This window comes from Microtus pennsylvanicus, chromosome 11 (assembly GCF_037038515.1).
Source record: "Microtus pennsylvanicus isolate mMicPen1 chromosome 11, mMicPen1.hap1, whole genome shotgun sequence".
NCBI lineage: Eukaryota > Metazoa > Chordata > Mammalia > Rodentia > Cricetidae > Microtus > Microtus pennsylvanicus.
In genome coordinates this window covers 33,285,297-33,312,523 of record NC_134589.1, presented here as the reverse complement: position 1 = coordinate 33,312,523, position 27,227 = coordinate 33,285,297, and the positions used below count along the sequence as shown (strand labels likewise).

General features: G+C 47.6%; 1 protein-coding gene across 1 annotated transcript; it reads left to right on the top strand.

Annotated features, from left to right (window-relative positions):
• Positions 1-6,058: 6,058 nt before the first annotated feature.
• Ccdc182 (coiled-coil domain containing 182) lies at positions 6,059-6,517 on the top strand. The gene has a single exon (XM_075942382.1). The coding sequence runs from the start codon at positions 6,059-6,061 to the stop codon at positions 6,515-6,517; it is 459 nt and encodes a 152-aa protein (XP_075798497.1).
• Positions 6,518-27,227: the final 20,710 nt, after the last annotated feature.

Sequence of the window (27,227 nt, the reverse complement as noted above, 5' to 3'; positions counted from 1 at the left end):
AGGGGGGTAGGTGGATGAGCGGGTGAAAGCCTGGCTGAAAGAGGTGTTTGCATTGACCTCTCTTAGGCCAGTGTAACCGTCGTGAGAGGCACAGGACAGGGAATTCTGGGAAAAGAATGGTTAGAAGCCACAGTTGTCCCCTCTTCTAGAGATAGCTACTCACCTGCTCTTTGGGAATATGGCATCTTGCTCTGAGATTCATTTCCCCAGCATTGTTTTCCTTGGGGATGAGGAGAGATAGACACCACCTAAAAGTTGACGTAGGAAGTTCATCTGATGGGGGCTGGAGAGACGGCTCAGTGGTTAAGAGCACTGGCTGCTCTTCCAGAAGACCTAGGTTCAATTCCCAGCACCCACATGATAGCTCACAACTATCTGTAACTTCAGTTCCAAAGGATCTGACACCAAAGCAAATATTATAAAACTAAATAAATTATTCAAAAAGTTCATTTGAAGATTAAGCAAGGTCTTTTCCTAACAATAAACCCATTCTTCATGGATGATACAGCTGGTTGCCTGTTCTTGTTACAAATCCCCAGCTGGGAGAAACTCCCAGTGATCCCACTGAAATCAGGAACAAGACAAGGTTGTCCACTCTCTCCATATCTATTCAATATAGTTCTTGAGGTTCTAGCTAGAGCAATAAGACACCAAAAGGAGATCAAGGAGATACAAATCGGAAAAGAAAAAGTCAAACTCTCACTATTTGCTGATGATATGATAGTTTACATGAGCGACCCCAAAAATTTTACCACGGAACTTCTACAACTCATAAACACCTTCAGTAATGTAGCAGGATACAAGACTAACTAAAAAATCAGTAGCCCTCCTTTACACAGATGATAAATGGGCTGAGAAAGAAATCAGGGAAATATCACCCTTCACAATAGCCACAAATAGCATAAAATATCTCGGAGTAACTCTAGCCAAACAAGTGGAAGACTTGTATGACAAGAACTTTAAATCTTTGAAGAAAGAAATTGAAGAAGACACCAGAAAGTGGAAAGATCTCCCATGCTCTTGGGGAGGTAGAATTAACATAGTAAAAATGGCAATCTTATCAAAAGCAATCTACAGATTCAATGCAATGCCCATAAAAAATCCCAGCAAAATTCTTCACAGAGCTCATAAGAACAATACTCAACTTCATATGGAAAAGCAAAAAACCCAGGATAGCCAAAACAATCCTGTACAATAAAAGAATTTCTGGAGACATCACAATCCCTGACTTCAAACTCTACTACAGAGCTACAGTACTGAAAACAGCCTGGTATTGGCATAAAAACAGACAGAGGACCAGTTGGAACTGAATCGAAGACCCGGATATTAATCCACACACTTTTAAACACTTGATTTTACAAAGAAGCAAAAAATATCAAATGGAAAAAGAAAGCATATTTAATGAATTGTGCTGGCATAACTGGATATCAACATGTAGAAGAATGAAAATAGATCCATAGCTATCACCATGCACAAAACTCAAGTTCGAATAGATCAAAGACCTCAACACAAAGCCAGCCACACTGAGCCTTATAGAAGAGAAAGTAGGAAGTACACTTGAATGCATTGACACAGGAGACTGCTTCCTAAATATAACCCCAGCAGCACAGACACTGAGGGAAACAATTAATAAATGGGACCACCTGAAACTGAGAAGCTTCTGTAAAGCAAAGGACATGGTCAACAAGGTGAAACGACGGCCTACAGAATGGAAAAAGATCTTCACCAACCCCACATCAGACAGAGGTCTGATCTCCAAAATATACAAAGAACTCAAGAAATTGGCCATCAAAAGAAAAAATAACCCAATAAAAAATGGAGCACAGACCTAAACAGAGAACTCTCAACAACCAATCTAAAATGGTTGAAAGACACTTAAGGAAATGCTCAATATCCTTAGTCATCAGAGAAATGCAAATCAAAACAACTCTGAGATTCCATCTTACACCTGTAAGAATGGCCAAGATCAAAAACACTGATAACAATTTATGCTGGAGAGGTTGTGGGGTAAAGGGAACACTTCTGCATTGCTGGTGGGAATGCAAGCTGGCACAGCCCCTTTGGATGTCAGTGTGACAATTTCTCAGAAAATTAGGAAACCACCTTTCTCAAGACCCTCAAGCAATACCAGTTTTGGGTATATACCTAAAGGATGTTCAATTGTGCCACAAAGAAATGTGCTCAGCTATGTTCATAGCAACATTGTTTGTCATAGCCAGAACCTGGGAACAACCTAAATAGATAAGGAAAATGTGGTACATTTACACAATAGAGTACTACACAGCAGAAAAAAATAACAACATCTTGAAATTTGCAGACAAATGGATGGTTCTAGAAAACATCATTTTGAGTGAGGAAACCCAGACTCAGAAAGACAAATATATGTACTCACTCATAAGTGGTTTTTAAACATAAAGCAAAGAAAACCAGCTTACAAGTCACAATACCAGAGAACCTAGACAACAATGAGGACCCTAAGAGAGACATACATGGGTCTAATCTACATGGGAAACAGAAAAAGACAAGATCTCCTGAGTCAATTGGGACCATGGGGACTTTGGGAGAGGGTTGAAGGGGAGGCAAGAGGCAGGGAGGGGAGCAGAGGAAAATGTAGAGCTCAATAAAAATCAATTAAAAAAAGCATTAAAGAAAACAAATCCCCAGTTGGTTCTGATATTGGGAGCCTGTGTATCAGGGGAACTGGCTGGAGTCCAGCCCAGGCAGAGAAGTATGACTGTGTGAGCCAGCCCTGGGTTAGAAACCCACTACAGCTGGGTTCGAGCCAACTGTGGATTAGTCATGGCTGGGCACGCCATTCTAACAGAACACGAGGCACTTCTAGTCTCTCAGGGTTTGTGACTTGACAAAGTGGCGACAGGGGAGATGGGAGTGGGTGTCCCTGTAATTCCCGAAAGGATGGGGATCTATCCCACTGCCAGAAGTGAAAACACCCAGGAGGGGGGAGAGAAGCCATGTGCTTTCCATTCCTGAGGTGTCCAGATCAAGAAGAAATGGGTTTTAGACTCCGGGTCACACACTCAGTAGCCTTTAAGGCACGCCATCTACTAGTCTCAACCCATTTTGACTGAATTGGACGCTCACAGGGTGAGGCCTGGGTCTCCATGAAGTCCCCACACCCCTCATGTCTCTGTGTCATCTTGAGCCACAGGGAAGCCATGACAAACTGAAAGAGACTGGGACAAGGGACCCTCCTGACGATGGGATTCAAGGTCACGGATGCTTTGCTAGGTCGAAATTCCTTTCTCTTGATACCTTGAAGGGACTAGATAGATCAGCATTCCTAATGCCTCAGACGTATGGGCGGAAAAGTGGTAGGCAAGGCCAGGCCTGACTGTGGAACTTCCTGGCACATTCAGTGTGAGTCACTGTCTGGGATGCTCAGGAGATCTCAGGCCTGGTGACGGCCCTGGCTCTCAGTTTCCTGTCGCCCCTAGGATAAGGGGAACCCCTCTGGCTCTGAGAAGCAAACCAGAGCCTCATTCAACAGCACCAGAGGAACTGAGAAAATCCTCCCAGTGTTGACCTTCCCGCCAGTCCCTGTGTGAAACAAAGGCAAAGAAGGAGAGAGGAGATGGAGAGGGAGCAAGAGAGACACACACCAAGGCCGAGACTAGAAGAGATACACTTTTGTTCTCCCTTTCACTAATCCAGGAGATGTTATTTATTGATGGAGAACCCATTATGTGTGCAATATGCACCCCCAATAATACAGCACAGACCCCATGCAGTTTCCATCAACCCCCTGGTCCCCACCCACTCTTAGGTGGAATTCTGAGGCTGTGGTTTCTATGAAGGCCAGTAGGTGTCAATGTGTCAGCAGGAAAGCTCGGGGCGGCCAGCATTTGAGAGCCACCTATGGAATGAAATTCCATTTCTTCTCATTATCTGAGTGCCACTGTGTGCACATCAGCAGGCAGGACTCTTGAATGGACAGGTCTAGGCATACATGATCTCTGTTTGCTGGAGTTTACTGTGCCTAAAAGTCCTGGAAGAATCAGCTGTCGTAAGTGACTGAAGAAGGGGGAGGCTATAGAAGGGGGACCTTTGAACACTGGAGTCTGAAGAGAAGCCTCCTCTCAACTCTCATATCCCAGCTGGGAACAGGCTCCGAGGGGGATATGATTGGCCTGGGACCACGGAAGCTGTTCCCTACTCCAGCTCTCCCGAATCCCAGAAAAGTAGGTGCTCCTTCCATTCCACATTCCTTCTCAGTAATTGGAGTTTCTTGCAATTCAAAAATCCCACCTTCATTTAGCTACAACTGTCCCTGCGATGTGGCCTCTCCGATGACTACATGAGGCCACTAGATAGCCTATCTGCATCTCAGAGAAGGCGGCAACCCGCCTTGTGGCACTGGAGTTGGCTTATCCAGGCTCAGGAGGGCTTATTTGGTGCTTCACCTCCTGGAGACAACAAGTTGGTAGCTTGAAAATTATCCATGCTGGGAGTATTTACACTTTGGAAATTGGCAGCATCTGCCCATCAGAAATTTGTTTTTCTCTCCCAGAGAGCTGTACAGCACAGCTCTCAGAAACTCCGGGATGGAAGCAGGGGCTCAAGGGGGAAAGGTGTTCTCCTAATGAGACGTTGCTTCCAAGCGGTGGAGTCGGGACTCCAGTGCAAGAGGGTGAGCAACAGGGAGCTCAGGGATGAGAGGCCTAACAGCCACTGTGGTCGCTTGGATGTGAAGGAGTCTAGCTTGATTCCAGAAGGCTTACTCTGAGTTGTTCTGCAGAAACAAAACAAAATATCAGATGCAGAGAAATCTACAAAGCGACAACAACAGAATTTATTTCCTTAAAACTCCATAAGTCCAGAAGCTGAAGTCCAGGACCAAGGGGCTGGTGTCTGGTGAGGACCTTCATGTTGTCCACCACATGTGGAAGGTTCCCGTGGCAGAAAGGCAAAGATGGTAGAAGAGATAAAAAGGGGAACCAGCAGAGACTTTTATAAGGAACCCATTCTAGAAATGGTGACATCCATCTACTACACGCTGTCTCCTAAAGCCCCTCACTTCTCAATACTAATCGGATGACAGAATTTCCAAATGAATTGGGAAGGGGACAGACATTCAGACCATGTCACTAGGTGCTGCTGTGGCTGCTGCCCCAGGTATGGTCATTCACAGGACAGCAGAACAGGAGGCAGTTTGGGTAGTTTATCTAGGGGCTAGATGGATTGGCTTCAAGGCTGGTTGTCAGGCAGATGTTTATGTTTGGAGCCCTGGAAGAAGGTCTGGGTGAGAGATTGCAATCTGCAAAGGCAGAGGTTTGCTCTTGACTGAGTCAAATGTGGTTAGAGACTATAGTAGCCAGGCAAAACCATAGGATTTACCCATCCACACTTTTTCCCTCTCTTATTTGTCACCATCCAGGTGTGCTGAGGAAACTGTCCTTATTCCCACTCCTTCTAGAACCTAGCCAGCACTCAGGAAGTTTTTACTGAATAAATATGAACGGCTCATTTTTATCCGACAGGTATTTCTGTGGACCACACTTCATAAGCAAGCTCATAGATCACAATAAAAAGATTACCTAAGTATTCTAGCATCATTGAAGGAAGATGGATTTGGAATTGGAATACTCTAGCATCTCAGAGCTATTGGTGGGTCAGCCATCATCTGTTATGATGACCTCGTCTTACTGGCGAGACTGAATGCAGCCCAGACATCAGGCGGTAAAACCAGCCTTGCTCAGTCTCAGCAGTCTGTGAACCTAACCTGGCCTGCCTTGTCTTGGCCAGTTTTTTCCACTCTCTGGGAGAAAACTTGCCCAGTGGGGATAGAAGAACGCGTGGGCTCTTATTCTGAAAGGGAGACAAAACAACACTAAGCCTGGCCTCAGGAGACTTGGGAAGCACAGGCAAAACTGTAGGCTACCAACCGAGGAAGCTGCAATATGCAAAGTAGTGAACAGGGGCTTTCCGTCTGATTGGCTGAAGGGCCTTGATGTCACAATGAGATGATATCCAAATGATAGCGCCTCTAGCCCCCAGATAACTGACTCGGCTTCTTGGTTTCTCTCCGTCGGAGGAGATGATGGAAGCCCTCCATCAGATGGGGTCCTTTCTTATGAAGGTGAATACCTTACAGGGCAAGAAGATGGTGGAGAGTGGGCTCCAGTCCGGGGACCTCTCCCTGTCTCAGTCATGGCCCTCCTGCCTCCCTCTGCCCGCCGACTTGGAGATCTTGCGGCAGAAAGTGGTCGCGGTGCAAAGGGAGCTGGAGGACTTCAAGAAGGAGGCTCTGCAGGCCATCGGGTACCTGGAGGACGCCTTCTGCGAGATGAACAGCGTCCTGGCACAGCAGGAAGAGCAGGCTGCGCGAGTGAAGCAGCGACTCAGGGAGGAGGAGGACCGTGGCATCGTTCGCAACAAGGTGCTCACCTTCCTTCTGCCCCGGGAGAAGCAGCTTCGCGAGCACTGCGAGCGGCTGGAGAAGATGCTGGTCAGGAGCCATGATCCACTGCGAGTCACCGGGAAGAGCCAGGCCGACTGAAGGCCTGCGCGTGTTGGCCGGCCACTGGATGATTGTTTCTTTTTTTTTCTTTTTTTAATGGAAGGACCAAACTTAAGTCCCCATTTATTCCCCTTTCTCCATTTTTATTGCTTTCCTGCTACCAAAATAACATCACGCAGAGGCAAAAAAAAAAAGAGACCTCAATATGGTTTTTTAGTGACGTTCCGTTTATCCCTCCTCCTCTGGGAAGGAGGCCCAAACACTAAGTCAGACCTGTAACCTTCACCTCTAACTGTTTCTTGTTTGTAATGGTACAGTTGCTTGTAGCATTCCCCCCCCCCCCCCCCCCCCCCGTATATTCTTAAAACTGGTTGTGTTGAACAGATTTACCTTTCTTTTAATGACTCCAGGCTTCTGTGATTTATCCCTTAACAATTGGTTTACTGAGACCGGTCAATGTGTGGTCTACACGGAGACAGGCCAGAGGCTCAGTGAGGGGGACTGCCCACATGCTGAAATGGTCCCCAGATGGCTGCACGCTGTAATTTCTGACTGCTCGCCTGGCTGGATGGCTGTCCACCTCTTTTCCCTACTGCTTCTATCCAGGAGCAGGGTTGCTAGGGGTGTGGTCATCTATGAAACACTGTACCCCTGTCCCTGAGGGCAGGAAAGAACTGACTGCAGGTGGCAGACCCCTACCCCTTGCCTTTTCTCTATGTTCACGGGGGACTAGTGCTCCAAGTCCAGGCCATTTTGTTCATTTAACATCTTGCAGCCTCACAAACCCCTGAACCGATCAGGCTGTTTTGGGGCTAGTCCCTTCTGGGGTACTGGGACAACCACATGTGTGACAGGAGCCATTAGCAGTCACTGGTCCCTCCCAAATGCTGTCACACATCAGCCTGAGGGCCCTGGAGGTCTCTCTAGTCCAGGCTAATATGGTTTGATGGAACAAAATCCCCTGAAAGGTCTCCATGAACCCTAAAAATACTTTGTCCAACAAACAGAAGGAAGCAGTTTGGAGAAAACAACACCCAAATTCCCAAAGTGATTATTTATAAATGTTTATTTTTATTTAAAGGAGGTTGATTATAAATGTTTAATGGTCACAGTCAAAGTCTTTCTAAAGATAAAAAGGGAATACATTGGTATGAACTTTGATTTATTGATACAAATTTTAAGATCAATTTTGTTATGTGTGTATTTCTACTCTTGTTTAAGCTATTATGTTTATATAACTCATTTAAAAATGTAATTTATAGGGGCTGGAGAGATGGCTCAGCCGTTAAGAGCATTGCCTTCTCTTCCAAAGTTCCTAAATTCAATTCCTGGCAACCACATGGTGGCTCACAACCATCTGTAATGAGGTCTGGTGCCCTCTTCTGGCCTGCAGGCATATATGTAGAAAGAAAATTGTATACATAATAAATAAGTAAATAATTTTAAAAAATGTAATTTATAATTAAAATTATGGATTAATAGTCAAACTCGTAGTTATGTTAGTTAGGTTTTCTAGATGTATAGAGATATATTTCAGATGAATAGGTATTCTTCAAACCTTTCAAAGACCTACAGAATATGGCATTTAAAATCACCTTTAGAGCTGATAACTTGCTTGAGATTGTGGTTTAAGATCTGTCAGCCACAGCTGAAACCTCATCCCTAAACCTGATGTCATCTCCAGACACAGTGCAGGTAGAGGTGGACAGCTGAGGGCGGGGGGGGGGGGCTCTCCTCAAAGGGCTGCGTCTGTGGACATGTGGAATGATCTGTGTGCAGAGACAGCTTGGGAGAACAGAAGTAGTGTGTGCTGGGTGGGCACGGCCCATTCTCCAAACTCACGAGGCTGGGTGTCCTTCCCTTTCTCTGCATGGGATTAGTGAGAGAGGCCAAGCGTGTTACCTGAATATATATCCTCCCATTGTGAAAGAGTCCTGTAAATCCTCCATGAGGAAGAAGATTCAAGTGGAACCATCTGATCCTGTAGGGTAGCAGTTGTGACAACATACAGGTGACTTTTGTTGATTGCCTTGGCGGGCTACTTAGTCTAGGGTTAGTAGCCCGCCTGGCAGTTCAGTTATTCCAGGGTCACGGAGAGGCACTACCTGGAAGATAATGGGCTAAGAAAGAGGAAGAAGGCTATGCAAAGTTTGTCAAAGCCTCCGTTTATTAGGGACGAGATACAACCTTTTATAGGGTAAGGAGTTGGGGGATGGGCACAGGGTTCTGGGCTCTTGCCGCGTGGTTCACGTTGGTCACATGGTCCTCGTTGGTCACGTAGGCAGGAGGTTATCTTCGGTCAAGTCACAGTAGGCCTGGAAGTTGACACACCTAGTTCTCTAGATAGTTTAGAATGCGGGGTGGGTTCCGCTAACAGATAGCTCTCATTAACAGCCAATTTGGGTGTGGGGTAGGCTCTGTCAATAGAACCATTCTTAACACAATTAGGGGTGTGGGGTTCTCTGCAGACTCCCCAGGGTGATGGTTCCTGTAATGATTTTAGGAGGAAACTGGCTCCTGACAGACTTTGTGAAGCAGACCCCACCCCTGTATAAGAAACAAAAGTGGTATTGGGTGTTACCACACTTCTGGGCTCTAAAGCCTCAGCTGATCTGGGATGAGGACATTTTTGAAAAACAAAACTTTCACATTTAAAAAATTCAGGGGAACTAGCCTCGGAGCTCTTGCAATAGCTGTCTGACAGACTACCTTTGCTTCTTCTCTGGGGCCTCTGTCCTCACCAGATAGTTTATGTTAACATTGTGATGTATGGTCAAGGTTCTGGATCCTGCTGTATTAGTTTGACCCCTAGGGAAGCTGCAGACTGTGGAGCTAAGGCTAGCCATTTGCTTTCTGCCCAAGAGATAAGCCACCAATAAAAACCCTGGACACTAATACTCGGAGGAGCTGACCTGGTCAGTATGACTTGACCTTTGCTACCACACATTGTCGCTGAGAAAATTAAGCATCATGCATACAAATGCACCAGAGACCAGCTGGAAGCCTTGAGCCTCCCCTTGACTCTGTCTTCTGGGTCTTTGCTGTTAAACTCCTCTCCCACAGTGCTAAACAGTGGCCACGAGGATGGCAGCTTTACTTAGTTTTTTTTTTATATTTATTTACTTATTATGTATACAATATTCTGTCTGTGTGTGTGTCTGCAGGCCAGAAGAGGGCACCAGACCTCATTACAGATGGTTGCGAGCCACCATGTGGTTGCTAGGTATTGAACTCAGGACCTTTGGAAGAGCAGGCGATGCTCTTAACCACTGAGCCATCTCTCCAGCCCCAGCTTTACTTAGTTTTTATAGTTCTTCTAGCGTATCCTAGAACCTGAGAGTGTGACCCAGGGAGTCACAGCAGAGTCAGTGATGCACCTGTTGTGATGTTGTGAATCTGGCACCATAAGTCCCATGGCACATGAAGAAACTGAGGCACAGGGAAGTAATGTGTCCAGAAGTCCCTGGTGACACCACAGAACTTGCCGCCTTTGCTCTTCTTCCACAAGGGAAGGGGTTTGGAGAAGGGGTGTGGGTGCTGCCCTGTGACTGAGAGGAGTGGAAACCCAGGTCTGGGAACTGGAATAGATGCAGAGGTCCATCTTCGTGCTATGGGTACTGAGACCCACTGTCTTGCTCTAGCCTTATCTGCCTCAGGCCTAGGTATCACTCTGGAAGTCAGAGTCTTGAGATCTCACAGGATGCTAGGGAAACACTACAGCCCCTTAGTCCTAAAATAGGCAAACACTCTCAGAGATGCCGTCACCGCCCAGGGTGACCAAATGTTCTCATTTAACTGGGACTGTCCTATTTTAAAACTGCAAATCCCACAGGCTAAGAGCCCTCTGGGTGCTGAGCAGGCAGGGACAGTTGGTCACCTTGCATCTGATGTGGGAGCTTGGGAGGATCCAGGTGAGGCTAGGATGAGTCCTAGGAGGGTGGGGGCAGGAAACAGAGTTGGGAGCTTGTGCTGGCTGGCGACCCTCTGTGCAGTTTGGAGCAGCGGAGGTCACGCTGCTTGTCCCACTGCAGGAAAGCCCTGCTTCCCTTCATTTCCTTTCCCACTCTAGGTTTTTCTCCACAGCTCAGGGTATTCAGAGAGAGGCCTTCTCCATGTAACTTTGGACCTTTGAATACCTGGGGCTCCTGATTAAGTCACACTTCATAGATGAGACCCGCTCCTGGAGGAGAGAAGACCCCTGGAAGATGAAGGAGCCAAGAAGTGACAGCTTGAGACAGGGATGCAGTCCAGTTGGTGGAATATTTAGTGAGCATACATGAAGTCCTGAGTTTGCTCTCTGGCACCATATAAACGGGATAGTGGCATACCCCTGTGATGCCAACACTGGAGAGTTCAAGGTCATCCTCAGCTACATAGGGAATTCAAGGCTAGCCTGTGCTACAGTTATGGTTTTTGTTTGTTTCTGTTTTTGTTGAAGGGACAGCTTTCTGCCTCTCTCCCGACCGGGAATAATGCAATCTGACCACTCACTCTCTGAGGTTTTAGGGCCAACAGGAGACACAATATAAGAAGGGTTTCTTGCCAATAGCAGAGTCCTCAAAGGTGTCCTATGAGCTATGTTCCTTCCCAAGCATTCCCCACAGTCAGAGGCTACAATCACTTCAAATATCACTTCATTTCTCTCAGTAGTTCAGAGAGACCCTGGCATCTCCATCTGCAGTGAGCTGGGAGGCAAGGAAAAGGAATGCAGCCAGGAAACATGTGGAGCCTTGGGTTTGATCGCCAGCACCCTACACACTGGGTATGATGGTGCACGCTTGTAATCCCAGAAATTCAGACAGCTGAGTTGAGAGGAACATTGAGGGTTCAAGGCCAACCTACACTACCTGGCATGCTTGCAGACAACTTGGGATACATAATGAGACTCTGTCTTAAAAGCAAGAAACACACAAAAATTTTTTATAAATAATTACCTTGAGCGACCTCCACCACTTCCAAGAAGTCTCAGGGTCTTGGAGGTGTTCTAAGACACTCATTGTCCAAGTATGTGCTTGTGTCCCCTTCTCCAGGAACCCAGGGGACAGAAATATCAAGAGGAGATGCTCCCCAGGTCTCCCTTCCAGGTGATATGACAGCATCATGACTGGGTGGCCCCCGGTGTGGACAGCAGTAGTCAGTGAAGCAGGTGACCCTCAGAAGGTCTTACGCTTTCTAGGAGTCCTCTCTTGTGTCTTCAGAAGGTATCACTGTGGGAATGTTTTCTGATGTTGTCTGCCTCACCACACCTCTCCCTTCTGGCTCCACAGCAGAGAGGGTCAGGATAGACAAACACTACCTGCTACTCAGTTCCTACGCAGCTTGGGGCCCTCAGGGCATGGCCCCATAGAACTTTCTACAGTGACATCAATGCTCAATGATTCTGTGCTGTCAACATGGTCACTACTAGCTGTTTGTGGCTACTGAGCATTTGGACAATGATAGATTTAGGGAACTGAATTTTAAATTTCTTTCATTTGAATCAATGCCCCCCCCCATTGTTGGTGGTTACAGCCTCGGAACCTCAACTTCCTTATTTCCCTTACCAGGATAAGGACTCTGCTTTCTAGGCTCCCTGGGTAAAGTTACATGGAGTATATGTAACTTTATGGCAAGAAAGTTCACTAAAACTTGTAAAGTACTGTTTGGCTTGCCAACCCAGGAAGAGAGTCTGTGTTTCCTGTCTTGAGGACTCTTGTTGGCTGTACCCCAGCAATGACGGGATGGTCCAGAGTGCAGGAAATAGAAGCATGTGATTCTGTGTGGGGATGTAGAAGGGCCATGGTGAGAGAAAGGTCATACGGGACCCTGGATTTTTCAGGTCACCCCATGTACTGGGCTGGCTGGAAGGGAGCACGGGAACCTTTCTTAAGCTGGTAAGGTTGAGTAGGTCTCTGTCTCTGTCCTTGGCCTTTCCTCCTTTGCCTCACAAGAGCAAATGAAGCAGAGGGTTTCTTTCAGAGCCAGCCAACCTGCTGTCAATCAGCCATCACAGCCAAACTGACTAGGGCTGAGGATGAGAACCATCTACGGTAGCGGGCCAGGAAGGGGGGATCAAGGGATAGTTTGAGAGTGTGAGGTCAGCTTGGTAGCAACAGCCCCAGAGGCAGCACACTAGGAGCAAGCAGCAGGGTTTCTGGGGTTTGTCCTCACAGGCCATCAGATGAACAGTGTGGCCTGCATAGAGAGGGGGGCCACCTTGGTATACAGACAGCCACATCCTGGGATCGGTCTTCAGAGGAGCTCATACAATGAAGCATCTGAACATCTGAGACAGGGAGGCCAGGCTTGTCCTTGAGACTCGGAGCAGAGATGCTGGTTGTGGTGTCCTTGTCTATCACTATCCCGGATGGTTATTGCTTCAGGAGGGGTATGGCCCCATTTCTGAGTTTGACAGTTCTGGGGAGTCAACCATGTCTCCACTAAATAAGTTAGATCTCTCCAGGGCAGATCAATATTTAATGTGGGGCTTGAAAAGACTGACTCAGGAAATGACTTGAAAAGTGGAGAATTTGCCTAAGGTAGCAATTTCTGAAATACAGTAGCGTCAGGGGACAGATCATTCAAACCCCAGTCATGGATGGTATAAAAACAGTTGAACAAACCAAGTTCTGCTCCCTGTCACCAGTGACTCTGAGATCTGTTTCTGTACTGGACGCACAGAGGAGGACGGTCAAATTAGAAGAGAGCTCGGAGAGTGGCCACTCCAGATGGCCGATTCCCATCCAGCTGCCCGCAGCCATGCCTGTGGTAGACATCACTAGTCGATCCCAGCACACTCTCCTCCTGAACTAAATGCAGGTTCATCTCCAGGCAGCCACCATCTACTGATGAGAGTGGGAGGTGGTGTGACATCTATTTTTTATCCTCACTAAATCCATTTTTTTTTAATTGAGCGGAGGTTAAAGCACAGGGCTACATACTGAGCTCATGACTGACATGGGGCTGGTGTTTAGCTTGCTATCTTCTAAGATTGTTGTCTCATAGGAGTGCATTGGAAACTGAGGCTCCATGAAGAACCACTTGCTTAAGGGCTTTCCCTGAGTGACGTTGACCATTTTGTTCCAGAGATGAAATTAAGACATTTTAGAGCTGAAACACAGCTTCGAGATCAATCATCTGGTTCCTCCCTCTGTATCCTGGGGAGTTGAACACCCAGAGAAGTCAAGTAACTTGCTTAGAGTCATGAAGCCGGACCCTTTGCCCCACAGGAACAACGTGCCTCCCAAGTCTAGGGCTCTCATTTGGCCACAGATAAAACACACAAGTATTTTGGACTTCTGTTTTCTGCATAAAATTCGTAACTAAGACTTACAGAAGATAATCTAAACAAACACGTAAACTGTAGACCTGGAAAAGGTTTAGAGCACCTGCAGGGTTCTCGGGACTCAGTTCCCAGCACCCATGGAATGGCTCACAACCATCTGTCACTCCAGTTCCAGAGAATCCGATGCCCTCCTCTGACCTTTGTAGGCACCAGGCACACATGTCGCGAAATACATAGAGGCAACACACTCATACACATAAAATAAATAAATCTAAAAAAAAACACTTAGAAAGGAAGGAAAGAAGGAAGGAAGGAAGGAAGGAAGGAAGGAAGGAAGGAAGGAAGGAAGAAGTCGCATGATGACGCTTCTGCAATCCCACCTAGTGGGATGTTGGCACGGGGAATCACTGAGTATTTTAGGCTAGCCTAGGCTAGACCCTGAGTTCCAGGACTATGTAGGCTATAGTGTGAGGCCTTGTCTCAAAACAAAAAAAATTAAACAAAAGAAACAACATTTACTTTTAAAAACATACTCTGATATTTATGATGTATCCTTAAATTTACTTTTGTGGTTATATTTTGACTGATGCCAAAGAAGTGGTTTCTATTTCCTTAACTAACATTAACTGGGACTCCTCTGAGCTACAGAGGGCTATTGAATGTGTGTGTGTGTGTGTGTGTGTGTGTGTGTGTGTGTGTGTGCACATGCGCACATGCAAGCCTCAGGAGGACAGTTGGCATCCTCCTCTATCTCTCCACCTTAATCCATCAGGGTAGTCTCTGAACCGGGAGCTTATGTCTCCCAGGTAGGTTGGCAGCCAACAAGCCCCAGCCATCCTCCTACTGGCAGCACTAGACTTACAGGCATGTGAGGCCACACCCTGCTTGTTACGTGGCAGTATTTTAATTCAGTTCTTACGTCTGCACCTCTCCACTAGTGTGAGGGCCACAGTTGTGAGCCTGTTTCACCTTGACTGGAGGTCAGAGAGTTTGACCTTATTCTTGCTCTCGCAAAGTTGTTAACAACAGGTGTGGCTACAAACAAGAATTCTGACCTAGGGTGTGGTTAATTTGTATTTTGGGTATCGAGGTGGATCCGCTCCACCTGGACCAAAGGTTGGAGAATTCAAGTCTGTTTCTTATAGCATGTTAGTGAAGTCTGTTGCCTGCCCCCTTCCTTTTCGGAGTGAAATAAATAAGCATGTGGAAAATAAACGAGGGGGGTTCAATATTTACTGATGTCCCTCCCAATGCTGTTCTGTGTTTCTGTCTCTTATTTCTCCTATATCTCTGTTCCTTTTGCTTAATAATTCTGCTCCTCCCCTGGAATATATGAGCTCTATCGAAGCTGGTCTTCGACACACTGGGCCATCACTGGCATGGCCATCCTTTGCATTTTCTTTTGTTTGGTTTGGTTTTTTTTTGGGGGGGGGCGTAGAAAATGATAGTTTCTAAGGCAGGAAAAAAAAGATACTTTTCTTCTTAGGTGAACGGGTGGATGAGTGACTTTATAGTTCTAGGTTTAAGGTCAGTTTTGTGCTCTCTGCTTCCTGATCTATAAAATGACAAGAGCAATACTCATTCTCCCATCCTCAGGGGCAGGCTGTGGAGGCCAGAAGGCATGAGGCTTAGAGTAAGCTTTGAGAGGCAAGATAGGGTTCAGAATCGGCAGGAGTGTGGGGAGGAGGCGGCAGGGAGACAGACTCTAAGTCCCATTGGAGCCGCGGTGAGAATTCCCATACGCTCATTATTCTAGGCACTCCTGTCAGATTAAAACTGACCTGCTTCACTGTTGGAGACACTGTGATATTAGAGAGATGGCAGCCCAAAGAAACGCTACGCTTTCAAACGTTCTCTTTCCTGGACTTGCCACCGGGTGTTATTTTTATGCTACTGTTCCCTTCTCCAACTTCAAAATGTACATCGTATTTAGATTGCCTCTGCTAAGCATATATTTTTATTTTATTGCCTACCATGTGGGTGACATTTGGTTACTGAATGTCTGGAGAATTTGGACCCTTTTTATTTTATTTTTTTATTCTCCCTTTTGTAAGTGTTTGCTGTAATGAATTCATCTTTGCGGGAGGAAGGAGACAGGGACGCATTGGCACTCACACACACACTAATCCCACTGCCATTTTATCTCACTTTGCGGGTGCGTGGCTACATTTATAAGAGCCGACAGATCTGAAATAGGTGGTCTGAACTGATTCAGGTGGGAGCAATGAGGCCAGCAGCCTCCTGGGGAATTGGTGAGGGGAGAGAGGAAGAGAGAGTCTTTTGTCTTCAGCTTGTGAAGGACACACCAGGCAAGGAGCAAGAAGGCAAGCATCATAAGTACAGGCTGGAAGAGGCCCTGGGGACATATTTATATGTCTATAAAATATAGACATATGTTTTATAGGTGTTTTATATCTTATATATCCATATATCTGTATAGCATCTCACATACGTTTTGATCCTGGGCTCAATAAATGGTTATTGAATTAAAGAACAAAAGGAAAGTTATATAAACCATTCATTGAGGTTGTGCCTGAAGAACACTCTATATACATTTTCTCTAAGCTGCCCTACAAAGTAATTTCACTTCAACCATTTTTTTTTTAAAAAATTCAGAAAACTTGACTCTTCAAACAAGTTAAGCATAGGCTTCTAACATGGCCCAGCAATTCTACTTTCTTCTGGGGAGTTGGTCCAAAGGAATCGAATGTAGGTATTCAAACAGACACCTGCACATACATGATATATCGCTGTATTCACCTAAGTCAAGTGGAGTGTCCCGGATGTTCATCCACTGATAGCGGGGAAGTCAGCGGTGACACACATACCGAGGAATATTATCCAGCCGTAAAAAGAATGAGGAGAGATACATATTACACCTTTGGTGATGCAGCAGGCACATGTACACACATCTTTGAAAACAATGTCAAGAGGCTGTACATAAAAAGTCACATATTCCATTTATATGAAATGATCAGAAAACAGATGGTCATTGGTTGCCAGGGGCTGGCAGGTGTGAAGGGGAAATGAGGAGCGACTTTTAAATGTGACTTTATTCAGGAATAATTGGGGATTTGGGGGCTGGATATGGGTAGTGATCTTATAATACTGTGCATGAACCAAGTGCCACTCAGTTATCCAGTTTAACATGGTAAATTGTGATTGCGCATGGTGGCTTGTATCCATGGTCCTGGCTACTGAGAAGCTGAGGCAGGAGGATTACTTGAGCCTGGGAATTTGGGAGTGGTCTGGGCAATTGTCATGAATGTGCTATGTTGGGAACACAGACATGTTTATGTCTTTCTACAATGTCAGAATTTATTGAAAGACAATAAATTCATCTGGCGCCGCAGCTCTAATGGCAGTAACTTGCTGGATGGATAATCCTGCCTACTTAGGTAACCTGGTTGAGGTGAATGTAGGCTCCTTGAATTCAATTTAGTTAGTTAATGAGTTAATATTAGCTCTCATTTCACACACCACACACGAAGTTTATCTACAGTTACACATATGTGCAGTTTGCAGCATGAATACAAGTTTAAAGAGGTTACAGCCGAGCTCAGCAGTGGGCTGAGGAAGTCTGAACTGATGAGATAACAATCAGACTGGTACCAGGAACAGTCACTGGGGATGCTGGAGTCAGGGTTTGGAATGTCGCAGCTGTGAGGTGAAAGGCTGACCTGGGTCCAGAGCAGAAGACAGCAGGTCAGGTCTAGACAGGTGAACTGGTGGATGGGTAGACAGTCAATGGATGTGTAGACAGTCAACGGATGGGTAGACAGTCAATGGATGGGTACAGTCAATGGATGGGTAGACAGTCAATGGATGGGGAGAGAGTCAATGGATGGGTAGACAGTCAATGGATGGGTAAACAGTCAACAGATAGAGAGTCAATGGATGGGTAGACAGTCAATGGATGGGTAGACAGTTGTAAATGGGTGGGTACAGTCAATGGATGGGTAGACAGTCAATGGATGGGTAGACAGTCAACAGATAGAGAGTCAATGGATAGTTGTCAATGGATGGGTACAGTCAATGGATGGGTAGACAGTCAATAGATGGACAGACAGTCAACAGATGGGGAGAGAGTCAATGGATGGGTACAGTCAATGGATGGGTAGACAGTTGTAAATGGATGGGTACAGTCAATGGATGGGTAGACAGTCAATGGATGGGTACAGTCAATGGATGGGTAGAGAGTCAATGGATGGACAGACAGTCAACAGATGGGTAGAGAGTCAATGGATGGGTAGACAGTCAACAGATGGGGAGAGAGTCAATGGATGGGTAGACAGTCAATGGATGGGTAGACAGTCAACAGATAGAGAGTCAATGGATGGGTAGACAGTCAACAGATGGGTAGACAGTCAATGGTTGCACCAACAGTGGGAAACTGCATGGGCCTGACACCCCAGGGACAGTTGGGGAGTCGTCTGCTTGTTAGTCCTTGGCACACACACCAGGTTTCTGATAATAAACTGATGTGGTGCCGTGCCATCAGAGTGAGGTGTCCATTACTTTATGGACCCCAGGTTTGGTGTGTCTGAGGAGTCATTGGGCTTGGTTCCTCTGATGTAATTTTATTTTATTTTATTTTTTTTGGTTTTTCGAGACAGGGTTTCTCTGTGGCTTTGGAGCCTGTCCTGGAACTAGCTCTGTAGACCAGGTTGGTCTCGAACTCACAGAGATCCACCTGCCTCTGCCTCCCGAGTGCTGGGATTAAAGGCGTGCGCCACCATCGCCCGGCCTCCTCTGATGTAATTTTAATATGTCCATGAGCTCCCACAGTTTCAATTAACCCAATAAAGTTATAAGGTGAGTTCTTTTTGACTCCTAGGAATAGGTTACTTATCAGTCTGAGCTGGTCAGGTGGTGCCTAGCAGGTGGTGTAGTATTGTTTCCACTCCAGAGTGGCAGTCATAATCCTCTTTCAAAATGGAGTAAAGAACTACTTGGGAAACGGAGTCTCCAAGCTTGAAAAACCACCGTTCCATACAATATGGAGTAATTGAGAGTAGAGAGCATCCTGACGGCAAGAAGAACTGCGCTCTGCCTAAAAACAAACAGATAGATAGATAGATAGATAGATAGATAGATAGATCAAGTAAACAAATCAAGGAAACACCCTCCCCACCCAAACACACACACACAAACACGCACACTACCACCACCACCACAAACATCAAAAATACCTTAGATCATTGGTTCTCAGCCTGTGGGTCGTGACCCCATTGGGGTCACAAGGGTCGCCTAAAGTCATTGGAAAACACAAATATTTACATTACATTAGATTACTGAGGTAGGTAGGATTAGATAGCAAGGTGCTGCCATCAAAACTGTGTCACATGGTGAATTTATTGTCATCCCATAGATTCATAACAATAGCAAAATTACAGTTCTGAAGTAGCAATGGAAATAATTTTATGGTTGGGGGTGACCACAGCGTGAGGAACTGTGTTAAAGGGTTGCAGTATTAAGAAGGTTGGGAACCACTGACCTAGATCTAAAGATGTAGCTAGTGGTAGACTGCTGCCTGGCATGTGAGACCTGAGTTCTATTCCCAGCACCATGAAACAAACCAACCCACCCCTAAAAGCTGAGTTTTCTGTTTTTGAACTGTGCCTAGCCTCAGTTAAAGAGGGGGCCGTTGGGAGGACGGCTCAGTAGTAAAGTGCTTGCCTTGAAAGCAGTCAGGACCTGAGTTTTATCTCCAGAATCCTTGTTAAAAAAGAAAAGCCAAGTATGTGGTGTGTGCTTATAGTCCCAGGGCTGGGGATGTAGAGCCATGCAGATGCCCGGGGCTTTCTGGCCAGCTGGCCTAGCCTACTTAGTGGGCTCCAGGCTGGTTTAGCCTACTTGGTGGGTTCCAGGCTGGTCTAGTCTACTTGGTGAGTTCTAGGCCGGTTTAGCCTACATGGTGAGTTCCAGGTTGACCAAGTCTACTTGGTGAGTTCCAGGCTGGCCTAGCTTACTTGGTGAGTTCCAGTTCCAGGTCAGTGAGAGATCCTGTCTAAAAGAAAAATCACAGCTGGTACCTAAGGAATGACGCCTGAGATTGACCTCTGACGTCCATATGTATACACATGTACACCCAATATACACATGAAGCACCCCCCCCCCCCCACACACACACAGTTCTAGTGGAAGAAGAAAGCAGTAGCCATGACAACTGAGTTCAGAGGATACTGTAGGTGGTTAGGTTGAGGGCCTGAATTACCTGCCATCCTCTGTCCCTTGCCATCAGCCCTTACAGACCTCTTCCACTGTAACTTCCACCAAACGCCCTTTGGCCAATGGTACTGGTATGCCAATGGATGGCAGCAAGCTGAATGCAGTGCTCAAGTGGCTGAAAGGCCCAGGACTTAAATATTGTTGCAAGAACAAGCCGAGGCTAGCCTTCTGGATGATAAGAGACCTATGGAGCAAAGCCAGGCTCTCCCATCCACGTCATTGCAGACAAGCCAGTCCCTCTACCAGCTGACTATCGGCACATGAATGAGCTGGCCAAGATCAGCCTGGTTCACATCAGCAGCACCTCCCAGGCAACTGGGGACTGTTGTGGAATATAGTTTAAGATTTATTAAATTTGTTTATGTTGTGGAACATTTGTTTAATGATGCAAAGATGTGTTGCATTCTTTTATGTTGCATTTGTTGAACTCTGTGAAGCTGTGTTACTTTGCCTGCCTAAAATACCTGATTGGTCTAATAAAGAGCTGAATGGCCAATAGCAAAGCAGGAGAAAGGATAGGTGGGGCTGCCAGGCAGACAGAATAAATAGGAGGAGAAAAAAGAGAAGAGGAAGGAAAAGGAAAAGGAGGAGAGGGAGATGCCAGGAGCCAGCCATCCAGCCACACAGCCAGACACAGAATAAGGAGTAAAGAAAGAAATACAGAATAGAGAAAGTTTTAAGTCCAGAGGCAAAAGGTAGACAAGAAAGCTGGCTAGAAACAAGCCAAGCTAAGGCCAGGCATTCATAAGTAAGAATAAGTCTCCGAGTATTTGGGAGCTGGGAGGAGGGCCTCCAAAGAGTAAAAAAACTAACCATAGGAAACCCAGGAGAAATGTTAACTGTGTGTTTGATCCGTTTCATATTGCAGTGTAGTATTGTTAGCTCAGATCTGTAGTATTGTTAGCTCAAACAGAGATGCTGAGCATTACTTACAGCATCCATCACCTTTAATAAGGAGAAGTCAAACTGTGTCCATAGTCCAGTTCCAGAGGCATCTCTATACTTCCTCTTCACCTTCCTTTCAAATAACACAGGGGTTGTACTGAGAGTGGGAACAAGAGTACTGTCTGTGCATGCACGCATGTGTATGCGTACGTGTGTGTGTGTGTGCGTGCATATACACGTGAGTAGTCATCTTCTTGGCTCCTTGTAATGGAGGACATTGTCCCTGGTCATCCTTCCCGGAGACTGCACTCCAGTTCCACAAGTAGGTCCCACGGTGCTGACCTTGGTTTCCAGTCTGTGTTTCTGTGGCTTTTGTCATTATGGCAAGGCTTCTGCCCTGCTCTGCATGGGCTCTGCCTTGCTGACAGGATGGAAAGATGACGTGTCAGCGTGCTGTTTGCTCTGGAAGCTTTGCATTCCCGTGACTCTTCGGGAGATTTTAATCCTGCAAAGTATAGGGTTGCAACGATAACCGTCGCCTTACCAGCTGAGGAAACCGAGTCCTACGGAGAGCGCATCGCTCACATGGCCACATGGTTAAGTGCACCAGGATCCAAAATGGTTCATGTGGTGTTATCCCAGATGCCCCTCTCCTACAAAGAGAATTCCAAGACGGATATCCGTCTGGTGACGAAATCATCCCTTCTTGTGTGAAGGCAAGTTGATCTGTGTATGCATCAAAGTTCGGGGAAGCTAAGAGAGGATGAGAGAAACTTGGGAACTGGGGGTCAAGTTTTTCCAGAGTGCTAAGGAGAGCCCCGAAGCTGCAGAGTCAGAAGGAAGCAGATGGGGCATGCATGGGTTACAGCAAGTACTGGGAGGGGCCTGCGATCTAAGCCTCCTACAGTGTTAAGCCGAGAGAGAAAGGCCTGCGTTTGCACTGGGCTTCTCCCTCTATAGTGTTCTCCCAGTGAGCCATGAGGGCCGAGGCCACACCATTCCTGCGGCCCAATTCTACTTGACCTGGAGACGATTTGTGGGGCATCTATCTGCAGTTCCTGTTCTGACCACTAGGGTTTGTGGAGAGCCTTAAAAACAAGCCTGGTTTGGGAGTCCCAACCTTCAGTAAAGAGGCGAGGACTCCAAAGGTTGGAGCCATCAGGAACCGCAGGCCTGCTCTCTGCGCTGCGTGTGGCCCCGGAGGACCATCCAAACTTCACAACCTTGGTCCAGCCTTGCCTTCCAACTTCCTCGGGCAGGTTAGCACACTGCCCTTCCTCCAGTCCTCCCAGCTAGTGGGTGCTGCTTCATACTTGCCCATTTCCTTTCCTGGTCTCACGTAAGGCCACACCCCCAGATCTGCCAGCTCCTCCCACTGTTCTCCACCCCACCTCTCTTGGGAAGTTCCTGCGCCACTTCTCTTCCCTGCCAAGAACCCTGGGCTGCCTGGGTATCTGTGCTCACCTGCCTCTGGGTCTTTTCAAGATCCTATTGCGGTCACTTGACAGCAGCCACCTGCAGCCATCGCACCACAGGCACTCTGGAAGTTTCTGAACATGCTTACAACCTAGCGCCTCTGCAGCTGGTACAGCGCGGACTCACAGTACTGGGTGCGGAGGAACCTGTGATGAACTCAAGCTCCTCCCACGTTGTGCTTCCGCTCCTCATTTGGGGCTTGAACATTCTGCTGTGCTTGGAGAGGTGTGGGCTTCCGGGGTGGCGCTGCCGTGCCATAGAGGACACTGACACCTGTGTCTGTCTGGGGCTGTGGTTCACTGTAGGAACTCTGCAGGCCAGTCCCAGAAAACACGAGAACCTGAAACAGGCTCAGGGCAATGTGGCTGAGAAGACAGCTTGACAGAGGCCTCATTCTCCCGGCTGAAGGTCAAGGTTGCCCTGGAAACCTGTCCTTTCCCTCACTGTGTGATGGTTGAGGATGGTGGCTGATATTCCTTCTTGCCGCTTCTGGTGCCAGAGGCGGGATGTCCTTGACTTTGCTGGCTATCTGTCACGGTGCATCTACACAAGACCCTTCTCTGAACAATGAGGTGGGGCTCTGGTCTGAAATACTGTGAGCTCTCCTGTACTTTCAGGGCAATGCAGCCTTGTTCACAGGTGACCAATTGCAAAGGCTGTCTAAGGGCAGTGGACTAGTATTGGCCATTCCCACACTTACAGGGCACGGGGAGCCTCTACGGCCATCCTGCTTTACGGCCATCCTGTTTTACCACATTCTCCGCTTCCTGGGGTTTGCTCTAGTGCCTCTGTTGTTGGGAGGCGAACTAAACTGCGTCTGTCCATTCTTGGTTTCGGACCCTGAGGTGCAGAGTCCCTGGGCATGCATCTCTGCCTGCTCCAAATCTGGACCCTCCGGCCACACATCACGGCCCCAAAGCCACCGCTTCAGAAGCTTCCCTTTCCCACCATTCCAGCTTGTACTAGCTCTGAGTTTCCCCGGGTGCTCTCCAGAGCACTGCTGTGTGGGAACAAAGAACCGGAGCTTCCCAGCATCCCAGTCAAGCCCAGGAAGGCAGAGACAGGTGGCAGTTGTCCTCCCGTCTCAAACAAAAGCAATCAAGCCATCATCCTGATTTCTTTATAAATCAATTCCCATGACAAATGTGTCTGTGAAGGAGGGCAGGCTGCCCCCGGGCGCTCAGCACTTCAATGAGGACAACAGAAGGAGCTGGATTCATAGAACTATAATGCGTTATTTGAACAGATTTCCCAGTAACCTGACCCTGTAGTCTGAGACGCAGCTCAGCCTACAGCGGGTCCAGATGGAGCCACTCTGAGGCCTCCTCCGGGAACAGGAGCAGCTCTGTGTGCCTGGCTGACCAGGGGACATTTGTAAGGAGGGGGACAGAGTAATGAGGAGCAGGCAGGGGTTCTGGGTCTGGACAAACTTTCCTCCCTAGCACTGCGTGGCCCCGTTTGTCTGGTCAAGTTTTCTCGCTCATGTGTAGAGCCTGTAACCTCTTTCATCTAGGTGACAAGAATACACAAGATGAACATAAACCTTGAGACATGAGGGAGGTGTCTGCGCACTGTGCCAAGCTACTCTGTGAGCACAGCGAGCCAGGCTGGAAGCCGCCACCAGTCTGCCCCAATGAGAATCAGAGCCGAGTGAAGTCAGCCACGCTTCTTAGACTCGACCTCCGGTGACATCACCAAGTAAACTGCTGCCGCCCGTGAATTGTTCACACAATGGGAAATTCCAAGAATTATATGCCCAGAGCTGTGAGACCCAAGACCCTTGGCCTGGGCAGGCAAACCTGAGCTGTGACTGTCACGACTGGTGGGTTCTTGTCAGGCTTGGTGGATAAAGCTTGGGGATACAAGCTCAGGGGGACTGGCCCTGAAGACCTATTGTGGAATTTATTTATTTATTTATTTATTTATTTATTTATTTATTTATTTATTTGAGACAGGGTTTCTCTGTGTAGACATGACTGTCTTGCAACTCGTAGTGTAGACCAGGCTGGCCTCGAACTCACAGAGATCCACCTGCCTCTGCCTCCCAAGTGCTGGGATTTTAAGGCCTGTGCCACTGCCGCCTACAGAGATTCATCAGAACCTAATCCTACCCGGGAAGGGTTGGTGGTGGAAATAGCTGGCACCAGACCCTTCTGACCTTTTACCCGATGAGCTGAAGAACTGAGGCTCAAATTCACAGATTTGGTCTGGGGGTTTACCAAGAGGCGGAGATGAACCCTAGGGCGTCAAGACATCTCCTTCCCCACTTCCGCAGCCTTGTCAGGGAAGGCTTGTGCACAGGAGCACGTCTCTACACAGCACATTCTGAATCTCCTTCTGACCCGGATGGAGGATGTCACCTGGGTGGTGGAGATGAGGAAGGTGGGGCTCAATGGGACAAGAGATGTTTGAGGAAACCCTGTAAATAGCAAACTATGACCCAGGACCCAGATTGGGTTTCCTTGCCCCTACAGCAAGTAAAAGTAGGGGTGCCCCGCCCTCCTTCATAGCCCCAAGTCTAATTCTCTTGCCCTAGAGAGTCCTCAGTCTGAAACCAGGAGTAACTCTCAGCAACACAAGGTGACCTCAAGTAACTCTCCCAGCTTGGCTCAGGGAGGCCACCAGGGGTGACTCTAGTGTTTTGGGGTTCTGCTGCTGGGCTTCTCTGTGACACATCCACCCCCTCCCAGGAGTTAGGGAAGCTGCTCTTATGTACTAAGTTCCCGATCAGTGTGAAGATGCCCAGTGAGGACTCCCGGCTCTTGGATAAGCCTGCCAGAGCTCAGGGCCAACCTGTCTCCATGATGAGAGCTGGTGCCCTTTGCTGACTGCTTCGAGAACAATCTGTAGCACTTGGCAGAGGCAGACAGACACACCTATACATCTTCTACCTTAACTAGGACAAGCGTAAGGGCTTCAAAAATTAGGCTCTGTTGTTGGGCCATCTGGGTTCCGGTCTCGCTCCTGGCTGTGTGACCTTCAGAAAGCACTTTAGTCTTGGATTTTTCTTATTAAAAGCATATGCTAATTAAAACCAGTTTATGGATGCTCCAGGGGATGAAGAGGATGCAGCATTATAAAAGGTCTTGGCTCTCAGTAGAAGGCAATGATAAACTGTTAGTAGCATTTTGGTATTCCCCTCTGGGGCATCTTTAAAGTGACGGAAGAGTCCCCCATAACGCAAGCTCACAGTTTTCCCTGGGTGACCATGGATCAGTACTTATCTGGCTGGGAAAAGGAGGAGACTACCCTGGCCCATTTTGGGTGGAAAGTCTTCCAGAGAGCTTAAAGAGAGCCAGGGAAGGGCTAGTGGTCAGGTGGCCCCATCCTGCTGTATCCAGGATATTAGTGCTGTGAGTTTGAAATTTCCTGACCGTCAGGATGAGCCCCCTAAGGTGAGAGCTTCATTTCTTTCACTCGTCCAGCTTGGCCATCTCTCAAGAGAAGGCACATGAGTGGCAAGCCATAATTAAAGCCTCGGGGTTGTTCTCCTTGGAGAAAGAGACGAGTCTGTGGTCAAGCACACAGGCGAGGACCAGCCTCTGCCTCCTAACTACAGGCCCTTCTCCCTTCTCTAGAACAGGTGTCCCCTCTTCTCATGACCTTTGCTGGCCTGTCTCCAGCCCTTCTGGAAAGTTATGAGAAGCCCTGGGACCCCTGTACCCTGAGGGTGCAGGAGACTGTCTGTCTGGAGACAATGGACCCGAGTGATGGTACCCTGGAAGCTGTGGGGGGGGGTCTGTGGTAGGGATGGGATAGCTCCCTAGGTTGCAGTTCCATGGCTCCACCTGCCTGCAGCACTAAGGCAAGCCTGGGTGTGGGGGATGGAGGAGCTGCTTGTCCTCCAGTCGTCCTGTGCTACCCTGCTGCCCTGGCTTCGCTGGCCTTCTATGGACCTACCCTCCAGTTGTTTTTCTAAGGAAAGAGGTTGTCTTTCCCTCTGGGGTCCTACTCTTCCATTTGATCAGCAAATATTCCTTGGGGACTTGCATTACATCCTAGAAACAGAAAAGCAGACAGGATTGTCCCCAGTTCAGAGAGGAGAGCCAGGTACCAATGGACTGTGGAGACAGTTCCAAGCTACACAGAAGTCCCAGTCAGTGCAGCGCCCCCCCCCCCTCGAGTGTGCAGCGTGAAGGGACCAAGGCAGAGGCTGCTGTGACCCATGTCTAGGCCAAGGATTCAAATTTCTTTCTCCCAGTCTCTAGCCTGGGTTACTGTCCCAGGTCAGTGAGCCACAATCCCATGTATGTGATCTTTCCCAGGCCATCTAGATTAACCTTGATCTCTCTAGCCAATCCTTGGCAAGGAAGCAGTATTCCCATTTTACACCCAGGACAAGGTGGCCTTAGGAAAGGAGTGGCGGGAAGGGACACTGGATCCTAACGGCTTTCCTGGATGCTTGTTTCTTTGTTGTGTAAGAGGAAACCCATAGGCCCCTTTCCCATCTGCAGCATCCTCAGGAAGCCATGATTCTCCAAGAGTGGAAACAGTCCCTTAATTTCTTTATGTTTCTTTCCCAAGCCAGCTTTCTGATGGAAGCTTTGGGCCTGCCAAACGGGTACCCAGTTACTCTTTAGAGAGTACATTCTGAGGTGAATTTGGCATCACACGCCTGCAACCCTCCAGGAGGCTGAGGCAGGAAGATTGTTGTAAGTCTGGGGCTAGCCTGGGCTACAGAGTTAGATTCTGCCTCAAAACACCAAACCAACTAACAATAGAGAGTAATGTCTTCAAGTTGTATCCACGTGTTGAGAGATACTGAAGCCAGAGCAAGGAACTAGGACCCTGGAGGGTGGGGACAGGGGTGGGTCATGTCAGGGCTTTCATTGCCCAGCTTTCTCCCTGAGGAAGTGGCAGTCACTGGGTCACTCTGCCTGTCAGGAAGCATTT